Raw genomic sequence first — 16,653 nt, 5'->3', positions numbered from 1 at the left:
GAATTGCGGCTCCTGGCAGCACTTGCTCAGGATCCTTTCCTAGAACATAGGCCTCGCCCCACCCAGGCTACTGGGGTCTCATTGGGCAGCTGGCGGAGGCAATGAAGGAGGGGGTGCCCTGGGCGGGGCCTCTGTAGGATCCAGACACTGGGAGGTGGGCCTCGGCTGTCAGCCCGGAGAGGGTGGCCACCCTTGCGTCGGGGGCAGGAGGTCAATGTGTGTGAAGGCACTTTGACTCCAGTCAGCTGTGGGGGCGGGCTAAACCCAGGGAGTTCAGCTCACAGCCTCCCTGCACACACAAGAGGCTCACCCATGGGGCCTTGAACTTGGCCTCTGGTTGCTACACTCCACCCTCAGTCCCGGCCCCCCCACCCCCATCCCAGGGTTCCATCTCATAAGTATAAGGCACAAGCCTTCCTCCGGCCTCAGAGCAGGCCTTCAATCAGATAGCCTCCAGAGGTACAGGAGTGTCAGGTTCTGAGCAGTGAAGGGGGATGGGCCAGCCAGTGCTTGGAAGGACAGGACACCTGTGTTATTAATCGTGTTATAATTTTACCTTGCCGGATTATGACGGAGGAAGTCACCCCATCCCGCACCCTCAGCAAGGTGGGTGGGGGTTGGGGGTGACAGCCCCCAATTCGTGGGCCAGGACAGGGTCCGCCTTCCCTCAAGGTCACTGGGCCTCCCCCTCTGAGGCGTGTCCTCCACCCCTGCCACCTCTGAGCTGGCGACAGGCCTGCCCACCCGCCTGGGACCTGCCAGATCACGTTGAGCAACCAGTTCCTGAGAAGCGTTGAAGGCTGTTTGGTTTAAAATTAACTCCCCCGCTCCCCCTCCCCTGCCTGCAGGCCTCCTCCGAGTTCTTGGAAGAGGCGCTCTGCTCTTTCTTCCTGGGAAGAGGCCTCTAGCCACAGCTGCTGCGATTCTAGCAAAAACACCTCACCCAAGGTGGGGCTGGGGGGGTGCCCATGCCCCACCTTCTCTGCCCTCTGTGAGGACACCCAGGGATCCTTCTGGAGCCTAGCTTGCCCCAGTGCATCCACTGACCCCAAGAGGAGAAAAGGGGTGACTGTCAAGGTGCCGAGACCAGGTGCTGCTGTCCTAAAGCCCACGCCCTCACCCATTGGCACCCGCTGGCTCTGAAGAGTAAAAGGGCTACAGAGACCCAGTCTGGGCACCTCTGGGGTAGAGACAGTGAGTGCTGATCACACTGACAGCACACCCGGGACTTTGATCTACTTTGAGGTATGTTTGGCTCAGAGAGAGAAAGCACGGTGCCCAGGGTCAGCCAGCTTTGCCCACCTAGGCTCAGCCTGCTCACTAAATGCTGGGCTGACAATGCTGACCCAGAGGCACGCCCCGGCAGGCACTCACACTGGGGTCAGAGCTCTTCTTGTCTCTTCCCCACACTCCTCTGCCTGCCCTGGGAACCCATCTCCTTCTGGATAAGCCTTCGTTTTCTAGCGTCTCCCTGGGCTCCATATCTCTGGAACTTTGGAGAAAAAGTTTCCGGAGAACCTGCTCTCCTACAGCTCCTCCTACCACGGCCATCTACCCGAAGGAGCTGAGAAAAACAAAGGAATGTTGGCCAAGTGGAAAGGTCAAGACACACACACAGACAGGCTGATGTTGCTCAGAAGTAGGGCTGGTGGGGGTGGGAAGGGGAGAAGTGCTTCTTAGGGGAAGGCGGAGAGAGAAGAAACACTTTTAAAAACAAAGCTCTGGCCCAACCCAAACTGAGTGAAATCTTCACCTCTACTGTAGGAGGCGCCCGGCTCTGGGGGCAGGAAATCCCAGGCTGGCTCATGGGTGCTGGGTGTGGGGAGTCCCTGCAACAGGGCTCTCTCTGGGGAGAATTTGCTGGGTGGTACTCCCCTTCCAGCCACACCGTCAGAGTGTGGGTCACCCTAATGAGGACTGTGCAGTGAAACAGTCCTAGAGGACTGCCTGGAGGAGTCGTGGCCATCCCAAGATCCCTCAGTCCTTGGAGGCCACTTCTTGCACTCTGGGCCCTGCCTGCTTCAACCAGGCTTGAGTCATGGAAGCAGCTGTCCTTCCACTGAGCAGAAAGCTTTGGCCACACCAAAAGGCTCCTCCAGCTTTGGGCCTGTCACGTCCCCTCCTGCTCATAGATGAGCATCAGCTACCATTCACCCCGTATCCCCCACAGCCAGGCACAGCCCTGCTCCAACCCCCCTGTAGCAGGGCACTTCTACTATCTATCAGACAGATGGGGAAACTGAGGCTCCAAGAGATTAAACCACTTGCCTGAGATCCTTAGGCTGATTTTGGAGGGGCTGAAATTTGAACTCTGCCTGAGTTCTTTCCACTTGGCTAATTTACCTCTTCAATGACAACCCCAAGAGACTCATGGGAAGTGTGGAGTGTGTGTGGGGTGTGTGTGTGTGTGAGAGAGAGAGAGAGAGAGAGAGAAATTTAGCCAAAGAATGTTTGTTTGGAATTAGTCGTGGAAATTATGTTTTCTTCTCCCCAGGCTGGAGAGACCTGGGAAAACTCAGGCCCCAGGGGGATTCCCTAGGATGCGGTGGGTACCCAACACAGGCATGAATCAGTGCTAGAGAAGCTGAGGAAGACTTCTCAGAAAAGGAGTGTTTGAGTTGGACTTGGAAGGGTGAGTAAGAGTTTGCCCTGGCAGAATGAGGAAGAGGGACATTCCGGGATGAATGATATCATGGGGAGGGCTGTTTGGAGAGAAGTAGAATGGAATGACCTGGTGGATTGGGAAGCAACATCTTGGAATCTGGGGTGAGGCACAGGCAAGTTATGAGGGGAGCCTGTGAATATCACTAAGTGAGGAAGGTGGGCCACTATCGAGTTTGTGAGTCCCTCACTCTGGAGGTGCTGGCAGGGCTGAGGGGGCCAGTGAGGAGGCCATCAGGTCAGTGACCCATGGTGAGGCTGGATGTGGGCAAGGCAGCCATGGGGAGCCACAGGAGAGCCGCCTGCGGAGGACCAGTGCCAGGGTAGAGGGACGTGGAGACCAGCAGGTGGCGGGATGCGTGTGAGGGATGTGGAGGTGTGTCTCGGGAATGGTCTGGACAGTCTGTCCAGGATAAGTCCAGGTCTGGACAGGGGGAGTCCTGAACCAGGCTGTTCGTGTTGCCAGGCAGACTCCTGTTCAAGAGTTCTAGGGCAAGGCGGCCAAGCCCTGGCCTGGGATTCAAAGCCCTGGGCTCCAATCCTGCGTGGCCTCTTCTCTCGTGACGGTGGACAAGTCACCCTGCCTCTCTGGATATGGGGCTTACAGCTTTGAAAGGGGACTGACCCAGCTCACCTCCCTGACCTGTGACTCACCTTTGAGGGCACATACCGCTGAGGGCTGAGAGAGTAACAGGCCTGAGGGAAACCCACACACACACCCCCTCCCCCAGGTGTGGGCATGGGTAGCAGATGGCCTAGTTTCTACTGAAGTTGCTAGAAGGTTGGGCTGGTCTGGCCTCTACCCCAAGCCATGCAGACACCAGACTGTGGGTCTGTTCACCATGATGGGAGCCCAAGGCCTTGGTCAGCAGGTGACGCCTGAAGGTGGAGGCCTGGGCTGGCAGTGCAGCACCAAAGCTGGGGCGGGGGCAGTGAGGGGCTACTTATATTTCCGGGGGTTCCAGCCAGCTCTCCTGCAGCTCCCCTGGGGACTGCAAGGGACAGCAGCACCTGCTCAGCCCACCTCTCAAATGGGATTAAAATAAGGGACAAGGAATAGTTATAGTGACAGCTGCTGCAGCTGCCACGTTGAACCCTCTCAACCTCTCCTCGGTATCACCTCATAAATCCTCCTGGGTCCCCCCGTGTTCCCTCTGAGAGACGTGCTGTCCCTCTCCCCACTTCAAAGCTGAGGAATCTTCTGAGGTTCAGTGAGGTCTAGGGACATGCCCCCTGAATCAAGTGTACAGCACATGATCCAGACTGCAGGGGAGGTTTGGGTAAAGCCAGGGCGTGGGGGACACAGGAGACAGGAGTAAACCTCTGGGGACCCTCCTCCGTCTCAGGTCTCAGATGTGAGAGCCCCAGCCTGCCTCAGCTTGGGAGGGGACCCCCACCCCCCGCAACCCTGCAGTCGGGGTGGGGGAAGGACACCTTCCCCAGAAGAGACTGCTGAACTTCTGGCAAAGCTCCCACGTGCTTTATATTAAAACTGGTCTGACAGGTTGGTGTGAAAGGACTGCCCAGGCCTGCGCAGGCTCTACATCTGAAGGAAGAGGGCCTTTGTGAGGTTTCACAACCCTCCGGCCTCCCTGATCAGGACTTATCTCAGGCTCTTGGCCCCTCTGGCTCACCTTACATCTGTGAGGGGTGGGCGTCTCCCATCTGAGAGTGCAGCCAGCCTGGCCCGTGTCCCCAGCCTTGTTTAGACCCATGTTCAGTCTTGATCATCCAGCAAGATTTGCTCAGTTTGCAGATTAGAAGCTGAACGCAGGGGCAGGGGGCCCGATAATGATTCCAAGGGTGTTAACGACACTCGGTGGTCATGGGCGAAGTCTCCCAGGAAGACCTCTCATTGATTGACAAGAGAAACCTGAGTGGCCTGGTGGCATCTCTGTCCCAGAGTTGTTCCATCAGAGTGTTGTGAGTCCAGGGAGGGACACCAGATAAGATCAGTCTGTGAGCCCATCTCCCCTGGCCTGACGGAATCCTCCAGGGTGCAGTCCCCAGCCCCCCTCCTCCAAAATGCCCTCCTGAATCACCCCGCCCCTTGTGCCTGTCCCCAGCGTCTTGTGAGTGCCAAGGCTTTTTTAGCATGCCAGCCCCCGGGAGGCAGCGCAGAGCAGCAGTTGCACAAACAAGGTCTTGATTCAGCGTTTGGATTCTGCCTCTGCCCCTCACACCAAGCTGTGTGACCCTGAGAAAGCCACAACCTCTCTCTGAGCCGTACCTCTTTTCCTGTAATGGGCACAGCTTCTATTGGTGTGCAGGGCTGCAGGGAGAACTTAATGGGCATGAACCCCACCCCCAGGATCACCTCACCTCCCCTGGTCTCCATCACACCCCACTCTGCCATATCCCAGACCTCTCAACCTCCTTTCTGGCCTCTGGCCCCCAGGCCCTTGTGGGGTCACCCCACCCAGCTGACAGGTTCACTGCTTAGAAACGAGCATCGGGTAATAGCATTTCCCTGCTGAACTTTGAAGGGGCGCCCCACCACCAGAACACCATCCGTGGGTCCCCCCTCTGCCCTCTCCACCCACCTCTGTCTCCTCAGCCCTCCTGGGAAGCCAGCCATCTTCTGGTCTTGCCAGGTTTGTTCCTGCCTCAGGGCCACTGCACTGGAGCTCCTTCCACCTAGGATGTCCTTTCTCGGCGGTGTCCAGGCTCAGGGTCACCTGGCTCTAGAACCTTCCTCGACCCTCTCATCTGCAGCGATGTCCCCCCCGCCCCCAAGAGCACTCTCTTTCCTTCCCCCTGCTCTGCATTCATTTCACTCTCAGAACTCATTCCCTGTGTCCCTCTGTGTGCTGGTCTATTGTCTCTCGCCCAACAGCCCATGAATCCCACAAGGACGGGGAGCATGTCCATCTTATTCCCTGCTGTGTCCTCAGGGCCCGGATGGAGTCCAGCCCGGTTGGTGCCCAGAGAGCAAGAGAGCTGGCAAAGGACAGTCAGTAAAGGGTTCCTATCAGTTATTGTGTGCATGTCGTGCGGGTTCCTGTGCGCCCACCAGTCAGTTCCCCTCTTCCTCCCTGACCAGTGCTGGTAGGCGTGCCCCTTTCAGCAGCCCAGAACCACCCGGGGGTGACAGTCACCAGAGGATATTTAGCCTCTGTTAGGGTGGCTCTCTGACTTGGGTCTGGGTCCCAATGACATGCGCTCCACTGACCCTGTTCTAAGCAGGCATCACTCACTCCCTTGATAGGGAAATGTGAGAATAGGATTGAAGCCGACTGGGACTTCCCTGGAGGTCCACTGGTTAAGATTCATGCTTCCAATGCAAGGGCTGTGTTCTATCCCTGGTTGGGGAACTAAGATACCACATGCTATACAGCGTGGCAAAAAAAAAAAAAAAAAAAAAATTGAAGCAGAAAACTACCAGGGGTCAGAGGCAGCTGGTAGCCCCTTTTCAGGCAAGAGCCAGACTCTGACTTGGGCTGAGGCAAGGCGGAAGGGGATAGGACTCTATTGGCCAGGCTAGTAGCTCCAGAGACCTTAGCAAGCAGGGACACAAGGGGATAAAACCAGCATTCCAGAACAGCTCACCTGAAAGCTACCCCCACCCCAGCTGCCCGTCCTTGCCACCTCACGTAGCAGTGCATGGGCAAGGGGGCGGTCAGGATCCCGCAGCCTGAGCTCTGCTCTGGGCCTCACCCCCTCAGCCACCCCCTTGCCCGCTCTGGGCTTGTCTCCTCATCTGTGGAGTATGGGTAGTATTTTGTTGTCTAGTCGCCCAGTTGTGTTCAACACTTTGCAACTCCATGGACTGTAGCCTGCCAGTCTCCTCTGTCCATGGACTTCTCTAGGCAAGAATGCTGGAGTGGGTTGCCATTTCCTTCTCCAGGGGCTCTTCCCCACCCAGGGATTGAAGCTAGGTTTCCTGGATTGGCAGGCGGATTCTTTACCGCTGAGCCACCAGGGTAATATTTAGGCCTACTCTAACCCTGTGGACACCCTGACGTCTCTCCTCTGTGGACAGCAAAGGGCTTCCTTCCACTCTAGCACTGTCTGGGCCATGGTGGCAGGTAAGGAAGAGCCTGCCTTTGGCCCCTCTGTGTCTACTGCCTGTTCACTGGATGACTCAGATCTGGGACTGGAGCAGACACAGGGGTCATCTCAGGCATTCTGGGAGTCACAAAGGAGCTGGGATCTAGGCTGAAGCAATGAGAAACCACAGACATCCCTGGCAGGGCCATGGTGCCCTGGACGAGGTGTGTTGCCGGGCCCTGCAGCCAGCAATGGAGAAGGTGCCAGGCGGGACACGTGGACCTGGTAAAGATAGCCCTCACCCACTTCTTGCGCACTCTTACCCAATGGCAGCTCCATTCTTTCCCACGCCTCTCTCTGTACCCCCAGGGTTCTACACCTCCAGAGTTCTTTATTTTTATCCTGTCCTGCCTCATCCTTGTCATCAACATCTCTCCTCACACCTTCCTGTCTTCAATCTGCTGACGTTTGCCTCTTTGAATCTGCAACTTTTAATTGTCTAAGGGCTAAGCAAATAGAAAGGTTAGAGTTATTTCTGAAATGAGGGCTGAAAGGCCATGAGTGAGCTTCAGAGGTACTTTCCTGTGAGGGACTCAATGGTGTAGAAAGTTTCAGCACAGAGTAGGATTCCAGGTGCCGAAGTGCTCCTGGCACTTCATCAGTGCACTTCAAAGGCTGATCATCAGATAATGGAGAGTGTTTTCATTTTACTTGCTCTTTCACCTACTTCTGGTATGCAGGACCCTGATTGAAAGAGTCCCCAAACCCCAGTCAGCCTAGGACAGGACGCCATCAGATCCATCCCAGGCCAGACCCTGCGGCCAGCCACTATCCCCAGTCAACCATTCTGCCCCGCTGCGCAGAATGACCTTCCCTGGGCTCCTTGTGATCAGGGATATAAGCTCCCCAGACATGCCCTGGTGCCTTGGCAAGCCCTGTACCTTCTCCTTGGGGTGATCCAGCCTGACTTCTCTGTTAGGCCTCGTCATCTCAAAAGACGCTGCCCCCAGCAGTGGTCCACAGCACCCATACCGCTAGTATATTCCACCTACGTTTAGTTGGCATCTCCCGTTCACACATCTTTCAGGTCTGATGCTCCTCTGCTAACCTCCCCCATCTGGCACTGGGCAGTGACCCTGCAGGCAGTCCCACTAGTGACCCTGCATCTCACCCTCCAAGGGGAAAACAGGGAATGAGTGGACAAGGGCTTCTCCCTACCCCTTCCACTATAAAACTAACATCATGGTGTCTGGTCCCATCTCTTCATGGCAAATAGAAGGGGAAAAGGTGGAAGCAGTGACAGATTTCCTCTTCTTGAGCTCTAAAATCACTGTGGATGGTGACTGCAGCCATGAAATTAGAAGACAATTGCTTCTTGGCAGGAAAGCTATGACAAACCTAGACAGTGTGTTATAAAGCAAAGACATCATGTTGATGACGATAGTCATATAGTCCATATAGTCAAGGCTATGGTCTTTCCATTAGGAGAAGGCAATGGCAGCCCACTCTAGTACTCATGTCTGGAGAATCCCATGGATGGAGGAGCCTGGTAGACTGCAGTCCATGGGGTTGCTAGGAGTCAGACACAACTGAGCAACTTCACTTTCACTTATCACTTTCATGCATTGGAGAAGGAAATGGCAACCCACTCGTGTTCTTGCCTGGAGAATCCCAGGGATGGGGGAGCCTGGTGGGTTGCAGTCCATGGGGTCGCTATGAGTCGGACACGACTGGAGCGACTTAGCAGCAGCAGCAGCATGGTCTTTCCATTAGTCATATATGGATGTGAGAGCTGGAGAGTAAAGAAAGCAAAGCATGGAAGAATTTAGGCTTTCTAACTGTAGTGCTAGAGAAGACTCTTGAGAGTCCCTCGGAAAGCAAGGGGATCATACCGGTCAGTCTTAAATGAAATCAACTCTGAATACTCTTTGGAAGGGCTAATGCTGAAGCTGAAGCATCCAATACTTTGGCCACATGATGCAAACAGCCCTGACTCACTGGAAAAGACCCTGATGCTGGGCAAGATTGAGGGCAGAAGAAGAGGATGACAGAGGATGAGATGGTTGGATGGCATAACCGATTCAGTGGGCATGAACTTGGACAAACTCTGGGAGATGGTGAGGGACAGGGAAGCCTGGTGTGCTGCAGTCCATGGGGTCATGAAGAGTTGGACCCGATTTGGTGACTAAACAACAACAATAACAACCCTCTCCACTTTTCACTGGATGCCCTAGCAGGACCGGCTCAGCCACACGGGTCTTTGGGCCTCTGCTGACCCAGATGTAAAGTGGGGGATGCTGACAGTAAGATCGAAGGGGACAAATGGTATACGACTCAAAAAAAAAAGGCCCCTCTGAGGGCTCCATACATGAAAGGTACAATTTTATTGTCATTACAGAAAAAGCAGTGAAAATAAAAAGACTACCAAACTGTTTAAAGTAATAATTATTTTATAAAGTCTCATCGGATATGGAATTTCGTTCCCTCTCTTGAGTGAACGCATGTTCCTGGGCAGGAAGCAGACCCAGCAGAGCTGGAGCAGTGGCCCTCCAACGACCATGCCGCTCCCTGACCCGGCCCCCGACTCGTGCAGGGCCTGTGCCCCGGCGAGACCAGCTCTACGCAGACAGGGTTCGGCCCTGGAGCGGGTGAGTGGCAGGCTCTGCTGGGTGCTAACATGTTGGATCCATGTTCTTGTTTATTCACCCATCCTCCCAAAACAGGGCTGGAGGCCAAGGAGAAGGACTGCTTCTCGGGTGGACAGGTTAGTGCCAGGACATGCAGGACCACCTTGGGTCCAGCAGCGCATCTCAGGGTGGGAGGAATCAGAGAAGCTGGGGCCAGTCTGGGGCCTCTGGAGTGCTCAGGGCAGAGAGGAGGGGTCAGCTCACCCCAAGACCAACCCAGGGAGAATAAATAAATAAATACTATATAACTGTGCTGTCCCCCAGTTTGGTCTGCGCCCCTGCCCGGGGACTGTTACCATCAACCTCGGTTCCTCTGGCTGATATGCCCCTGAGACAGAGGCTGGCTAGCTGGAAGGAAGGGGCCCGCCCCACCCTGAGGATGGAGAAACCAGGGTCGGCCAAGTCTACGCAGTTCAGGAGTCCGCAGCAGGTGAGTGGGGGACTGGGCCCAGCCCACAGGGTTGAGACAAGGTCCTGCCAGTTCCCTCTCTTTTGACACATATGGCCCGCCACAATGGAGTCACGTGGGAGCCGGGGGGGTTGCTGACCTCCAAGTCGTGTGACACTTTCCCTGACCCCTCACCCCCAGCCTTGTTCCTGCGGACCGTTCCTGGTCTAGCTGCCAGATGTGCACAGGCACCAGGATGACTGGAGAAGGGGTCATGGGAGCCCAAGTCCAGCTGGGGCCCATTTCCCCTCCAGGGTCCAGCTGGATGAGGCCAGGCGGCTGCTCGGCCGGGTCAGAGCTGGAAGGGGTATTGTCGGAGGTAGTCAGCCATGCGGCGGGGGAGCGGCAGGCAGTCCACGTCAGCCACCAGACGGTTGATGACGAGGCGGCACAGGTGCTGCAAGCTTCGGGTGCTGCTCCTGCGCACAAAGGGCTGCACCAGTTTCAGGTGAACGGCCGTGGCGGGCAGGGCTGGGTCACCAGGCACATCTTCCTTTGGGGTGGACAGGGCCGGGGTGGTGGCAAGGTCGGGACTGTCACTCCGGGTGTCTGCGGCACAGGAGGCCACGTAGTGCTGGACCAGGCTCACCACATCTGGGAAGGCCAGGATGCGTGGCCTGGACAGGCAGTTGGAGTCCAGGCGGAAGCTAGAGTCGGCATACTCAATGCGCACGTTGGTGGGCCCGCGAGTGGTCTTGACGGACAGTGTGAACAGGTAGCTGGGGTGGGTGCTGTCACGTACCAGGAAGGTGCCCTCTGGCATCTTCTGCAGGTGTTGCCGGGCCTCACTGGCCGTAATGGAACCCCAATACCAGCCTAGGCAAGTGGAGAGGAGAGTAACCAACTGGTCACAGTGGAAAGTAGCTGGGTGCATCAACCCAGAGCACAGCAGGGTTCAGCCTCTTGTCGTCACCCCTCCCTGGGGAGGGCTGGAGCCCTTCCCTCCCATCAGACTCTTCTGGCCAGAGGCTTGCTTCTCAAATTAGACTCAACAGGCAGAGATAATCTTCCCCCGTCAGACTTCCCAGGACAATTCCTCCTCCCTCCTCAGACTCACCAGATTCCCGAAGGTAGGAGAAGGTCTTGGCTATGCACAGCAGGTCCTCCTCGGGGTCCACCACCTTGGTCTCCCTCTCTGGCTGGGCTGGGGACTCCTCTACTGCCTCCTCCAGGAAGGCGCCAGCAGGCAAAGGCTGCATAACTGTTTGGGGCAGCTCCAGGGACCGGGCCCACAGGGGCCGCTGCCCAATCTGCTCCACGGCCAGCAGAGGACAAGGTCTAGAAGGAGGTGCGTGGGCAGTGAGTGGAGGCCCTGTGCTCTCTCCATTTCCAGAGATCCCCTCTGCCCCAGACTGGCTACGTGACCTCTGGCCAGTCTATCTCACTGTGAGCCCCTGTTTCCCCTCTGCTCACTCATGAGACCAATACTCTACCTCCCGTTTGTCAGCACAAAAGGCCCCCTTGATGACCTCTCCCACATATGAACCCTCTTCTGAAAGAGACTCTTTCCCACCCTCCTGCATTTATCAAAGAGCAATTATAGTTGGACCCAGTATCCATGGGGAGATGGTTCCAGGAGATGGAACCTGTGGATGCTTGAGTCCCTTATATGAATGGTGCAGTACAATGAATACATGGGCCCCTGTATCCCCAGGTTTCACATCTGCAGGGACAAAGGGCCATCTGTAATCTCTCTTCCGTTTTGTACCAACCAAATCCATAGATCATTCCCTGTAGGCATCTCTAGTTCACAGTGACCAGTTGGGGTTCCCACCTCAGACAGGATCCAGTGCAAAGAGGCCCCACAATGGTGCCCTCCTGGCAGAGGTGGCTGATTAAATGCATGGTACTGGTTGAGCCAAGAGACGGGTCACATATTACCTCACCATGGACAACAGTGTCTGTCAGAGGGAACTTGGTCTACACTGGCCAGGCCTTAGAGGCTAGAATTATCTCTAAGGTCAGAGTCCCATCCTGTTCTCTCTTCCTCCCAGCTGAGGGTCTGGGGTACACAGTGGCCTCTAAAGGCACTAAGTCCCACCTCCCATAAATATGAGCTCCCACCAAAGGGCAGGGTACTCATCCCACATTCCAGATCCCACCCTGACAAGCCTGCCCTACCAGACACCATGATCTTAAGCAAACACTGCTCTTCACTAGAGGTCCACTTCCCCACTGCCCCAGTGAGGGGTCATCCCAGCCCAGACACTGAGGGGTTGGGCCACACCATATTCTCAGATGACTGGAATTGGGTTGCTGAACCAGCCCCATCTGAGTAGTAGCTTCTCTTTAACAGAAACCCACCCAGTGCAGTGATCCTGGGGGTTTTGGGGAGTGAGAGGCATGGCCCTGGTTCCCATGGAAGAGACTGCCAGTCCTTTCCCACTCATCACAAAAGAAATCCTCAGATCTCAGTTCTGGGTCTGGTTCTCTGCCAGGCCTCAAGACATCAGGACAATGTAACCTTGGGCCCTGCCCTAAAGGAGTGCTCATAACCCAACATCATAAAAAAGCAAAGGATGTTATGGGGGAGCCAGGGTTAGCCTGCTCCTGAGCTGAGTCTCAGGGCAAAGGAAGGAGAAGCAGCGAAGTCACCACAGGCTGAGATGACGACACGGGGAAACGCTGCCAGGTATTGCTTATGCGGCAGGAAGAGGTGGGCAGGAGCTGGCGGCAGGAGCCAGGGAGAGGAACCAGATCTGACAATGTAAGTTACAGGTGACTCTTAGAAGATTTTAACAAATCAGGGGCTGGCAACTGGTCATGAGAAGGGGCCATAAGACCCTGGCACACCATAGCCTGGTGGCACTTCTCCACCCCCACTCTTGCTGCACTGCGGGAGCTCTGGACTCCCTCTAGAAAAGCTGGAGGCTGAGATCCAAGCAACTGGCTGAGAGCCTCCCTACTGGGACCCAGAGCTCAGCTCAGGCCAGGGAGCCTTCTAGGACATAGGAGGTGGCTAGCCAGTCAGACCAGACAGAGTCTCTGGGGGTGGCCATGTCCAAACAGCTTAGCATATGTGGGTGTAGGGACCTCTAGGGATGATGATATGATATCTGGATGTGTGAGTGGCTGTACTGGTCACCACAAGCTCCTGGTGAGTGACTATATATATCTGGGGAGGGGTGTGTCCACAGCTGTGTCATTGTGTCACGGTGGTGGTGATGACTGTGGTGCTCCAGGTGTGGGTGGCCAGTATGTGAGGGTGCCTGCTGGGCAGCCCAGCCTGTGCATTCTGTTTGGGGACATAAACTAGTGAAGCAAACTCAATCCTGAGCAGGTAGCCCTCAGCAAAGCTGACACCCCAAACCTATAGTTGGGAATTCTTGCTTCCCGGCTTAGGAGAGCACTAGCTGGTATTGCTCCCTGACAAGACCACTGGCCTGATGCACCGATATTCCAAGGGGGCCTTCAGCTGGAGCAAAGTGAGAGGGTGTGGGACCCCAGAATTGGCTGGGGTCCTGTGAACAAAGGCAGAAGTGTGGGGGAAGGTGTTCGGGAGTCCCAAAGTGCGGAAAGGAGACAGAGAGATGCTGGAGATGATCAGGGAGAAACAGAAGCATGTACAGTCTTCCTAGCATCTCCAGGTGCTGGGAACAGGACTGCTCAGAGCTGGGGGCACTTCAGCCTTGCCCCACCTCCCACCCTTCCTCACTTGGTACCATACCAGTTTTGATAACAGCAGTCACTGGGCCACCTAGCTCTCTCTGACTGTGGAGCACCTACTCACATCTCCTTTCACTCACCCTGGAGCTTCTGAGCTCCTGTCAGATGAGTTTGGAGAGCATCAGACCCTTGGTTGAAGGGGACGCTGAGGTTCTGGTCAGAAGGAATGTGTTAAGAATGCTCAGCTGAAGCCAAGACTGTCTTATAAGCCTCCACCCCACCCCTGCAAGTTTTGGAGAAACTCGGAGAAGGGAGGCAGGAGCTAAGGCACTTCTCACATTGGGATCCCATATTGGACTGAGAGTAGGGATGACGGCCATTGTGAGGGGGTGCCTCAGACAGGACTGGGTCAAACTTCGTCTCTTCCAAGAGCTGCTTGTTCAGCAGGTGCCAACCTGGGTAGAGGTAAGGATCTCAGATTGGTTTCCCAAGAAGAGCCTAACCCCTAGCCTGAGGCAGGAGAGTGGATGACAGGACAGAAAGGGGCAACGGTCACATCTAGCCCACGGTCACAGTAGGTTGCTGGGCCGGCAAGCCAGGGTAGAGCGCTCCCGATCCAGAACGGCTGGGCAAGACAGCCACGTCTGGGAGGAGGCGCTGCCTGAAGCGTCCACCTTTTCCAGCCAGAACCCAAGCTTAGCCCACCCTGTGTTTCTCCTGTCGCTAGCTGACCCCCAATTTCCGTACCCACAGTGCCAGAAGAGGTGGTGACGATGTTGTCACCATTCTTTGTTATCACACTCCCGAGGTCTTTCTCCAACCAATCAAGCCCTCTTAATACTCGGCGGCTAGCACGAGGCCAGTTCGCCGCCGCATCCCGGCGTGGAGCTGGGCTGGGGCAAAGACCCGCGCTTACCCCTGAACGCAGAGGACCATGTCCTGGCAGCGGCAGCTGTTGCTCCGGAGCTGAGGCCCGGCCTGACGGTGGCAACTGGAGTGAGCCAGTGGGCGCGGATCGCGCTCTCAGGGCAGGCTCCCGGGGCGCACGGGCGGCGGGCCGGGACTGAGAGGTGGCGGCGCGGGTGCGCCGGGAGAGCGCGGGGGGCGGGCCTGGAGGACGGGGCGGGGCGAACAGCCTAATCTTTTGTCCTCTGTGTCCCAGCCCTTCCCGGAAGCGACGTCTTCCTAGAACCGCCGGCTGTGCGGTCGGGCGGCGAGGGGTGCGGGTGGGGGGCGCCGGCTCCCTTAGTCTGGGGCCGAGGGCTGCTAAAGGAAACACCTTTGACAGATTTCCAGGAACTTTCCAGGAAAATGGGGCGGGGCCCTGCGCGCCGACCAGTCGCAGTGCAGGAGGTGGGGCCGAGTAGTCAGGGAGGGCCAATTAGAGCGCTGGGATCCGAGGCTGACGTGAGCCAAGGGGTTGGGCGTGACCTAGAGACCAACCGGTGAAAACCAAGTTGAACAGGGCTAGGGAGAGGCCGGTGTTCTACCTACTTGAGCTCAGATTTCCTTCGGGGCACTCCGCTTCGTTAGCGACAGGCCCGCTTATCTCTGGATAGGACCGGTGGCGGCACGAGGGCGCGGCCACGGGTCTGTCCGCCCAGCTATTGGCTCCTCCAAGGCGGTGTGCTGGTGTGCAGGCGCCCCCTATGGGCTGCACTTGGACCCCTGGACCCTGTGTGGGGAGGCGAGTGGTATGGGTTGTGGTCCGGAGAGCAAAATTAGGGGAGAAAAGGGGCTCAGAGGGAGTATCCAGATCCGAGCAGGTTCACAGAGGTCAAGCCTGCGACCACTGCAGCCAATAGGATCCAAGCGAGAAGGTTTCCCCTGGGAGTTGGGGAAGAAGGCGCCATCCCAGCCTTTGCACTCTGCGGGGCCATCCAGCCCCGGCCCTAAACTGGCTTCTGGCCAGCCCTCCAGTCAGGGAGGAAATGACTACTGACTTGAGAAGACAGGCAAGGATAAAGAGCCCCCAGTTCACCCCCACAGGACAGTTCACACGTGTCTCTGGCTTGGTGGGCCCCCTAAAAATATGGGAGAGAGACCTGGAGCTCCAAACACCCAGAGATAAGCTGAAGCTAGGGGATAAAAGTAGAGAGGAGGAGCAGTGACAGCCTCTCCCATCTACACGGAGCACCTGATACATTTGATCCTCAGTAGCTGGTATTGCTCTCATTATTGCTGAGCCCCAGGGAACATGCCCCTACTGTTGATCCTTTCCACTTTTCCTCATTCACTGGACTCACTAGGGAGCATCCTTAAAGGGGCTGCACACACAGCCTCGGAGCCCGTGGGCCAGGAGATGAGAGAATTGGAGCAGTGGTAGGGTCCACCCCACCTTCCCGGTGTGTACCCGCCAAGTTCCCTGGAAAGAAGGTAAACTTCAGGTCCCCTAGCAGGGATGACAGGCTCCTGGCAGTGTCCAGAGGCACAAATGGTAGTATCCAGGCATTACCCAAGGCAGACAGGGCTGAGCTTGTCCTGCCTTGGGAGGGGATGGAAGACTGAGGGATCCAAAAGCAAAAGCCTGTTAAGCAGGACAACATGACAAAAATAATTGGTTCACATGAGAAATGACTTCATGAAACCCACTCCTCTGTAAACTTCCTGAAGGGAACTTGAGCTTCAGTGTAGCTCCACTTCAGTTAAGTTCAGTCACTCAGTTGTGTCCGACTCTTTGCCACTCCATGGACTGCAGCACACCAGGCTTCCCTGTCCATCACCAGCTCCCGGAGCTTGCTCAAACTCATGTCCATCAAGTCGGTGATGCCATCCAACCATCTCATCCTCTGTTGTCCCCTTCTCCTCCCACCTTCAATCATTTCCAGCATCAGAGTCTTTAAATGAGTCAGTTCTTTGCATCAGGTGGCCAAAGTATTGGAGTTTCAGCTTCAGCATCAGTCCTTCCAATGAATATGCAGGACTGATTTCCTTTAGGATGGACTGGTTGGATCTCCTTGCTGTCCAAGGGACTCTCAAGAGTCTTCTCCAACACCACAGTTCAAAACATCAACTCTTCGGCACTCAGCTTTTTTTATGGTCCAACTCACATCCATACATAACTACTGGAAAAACCAAAGCTTTGACTAGACAGACCTTTGTTTGCAAAGTAATGTCTCTTCTTTTTAATATGCTGTCTAGGTTGGTCATAACTTTTCTTCCAAGGAGCAAGCGTCTTTTAATTTCATGGCTGCAGTCACCATCTGCAGTGATTTTGGAGCTCCCCAAAAATAACGTCTGTCACTGTTTCCATTGTTCCCC

General features: G+C 55.8%; 1 protein-coding gene across 1 annotated transcript; it reads right to left on the bottom strand.

The window, feature by feature from the left end:
* Positions 1–9,012: 9,012 nt before the first annotated feature.
* CISH (cytokine inducible SH2 containing protein) lies at positions 9,013–14,543 on the bottom strand. The gene is made up of 3 exons (XM_065933603.1): positions 14,309–14,543; positions 10,844–11,064; positions 9,013–10,602 (listed from the first exon to the last, which is right to left on the bottom strand). Exons 1-3 carry the CDS (start codon positions 14,326–14,328, stop codon positions 10,079–10,081), a joined length of 765 nt encoding a protein of 254 aa, XP_065789675.1. The 5' UTR covers positions 14,329–14,543; the 3' UTR covers positions 9,013–10,078.
* Positions 14,544–16,653: the final 2,110 nt, after the last annotated feature.

Source organism: Muntiacus reevesi, chromosome 4 (genome assembly GCF_963930625.1).
Source record: "Muntiacus reevesi chromosome 4, mMunRee1.1, whole genome shotgun sequence".
In the NCBI taxonomy this organism is placed as follows: domain Eukaryota; kingdom Metazoa; phylum Chordata; class Mammalia; order Artiodactyla; family Cervidae; genus Muntiacus; species Muntiacus reevesi.
This window is presented reverse-complemented; position numbering and strand designations above follow the sequence as displayed.

Coding starts and splice junctions, on each gene's coding strand:
- CISH (XM_065933603.1), bottom strand. CDS start 14,328: ATGGTCCTCTGCGTTCAGGG. Junction 11,065..14,308: donor ATGGTCCTCTGCGTTCAGGG/GTAAGCGCGGGT, acceptor ACCTCCTTCTAG/ACCTTGTCCTCTGCTGGCCG. Junction 10,603..10,843: donor CTCCTACCTTCGGGAATCTG/GTGAGTCTGAGG, acceptor CCACTTGCCTAG/GCTGGTATTGGGGTTCCATT.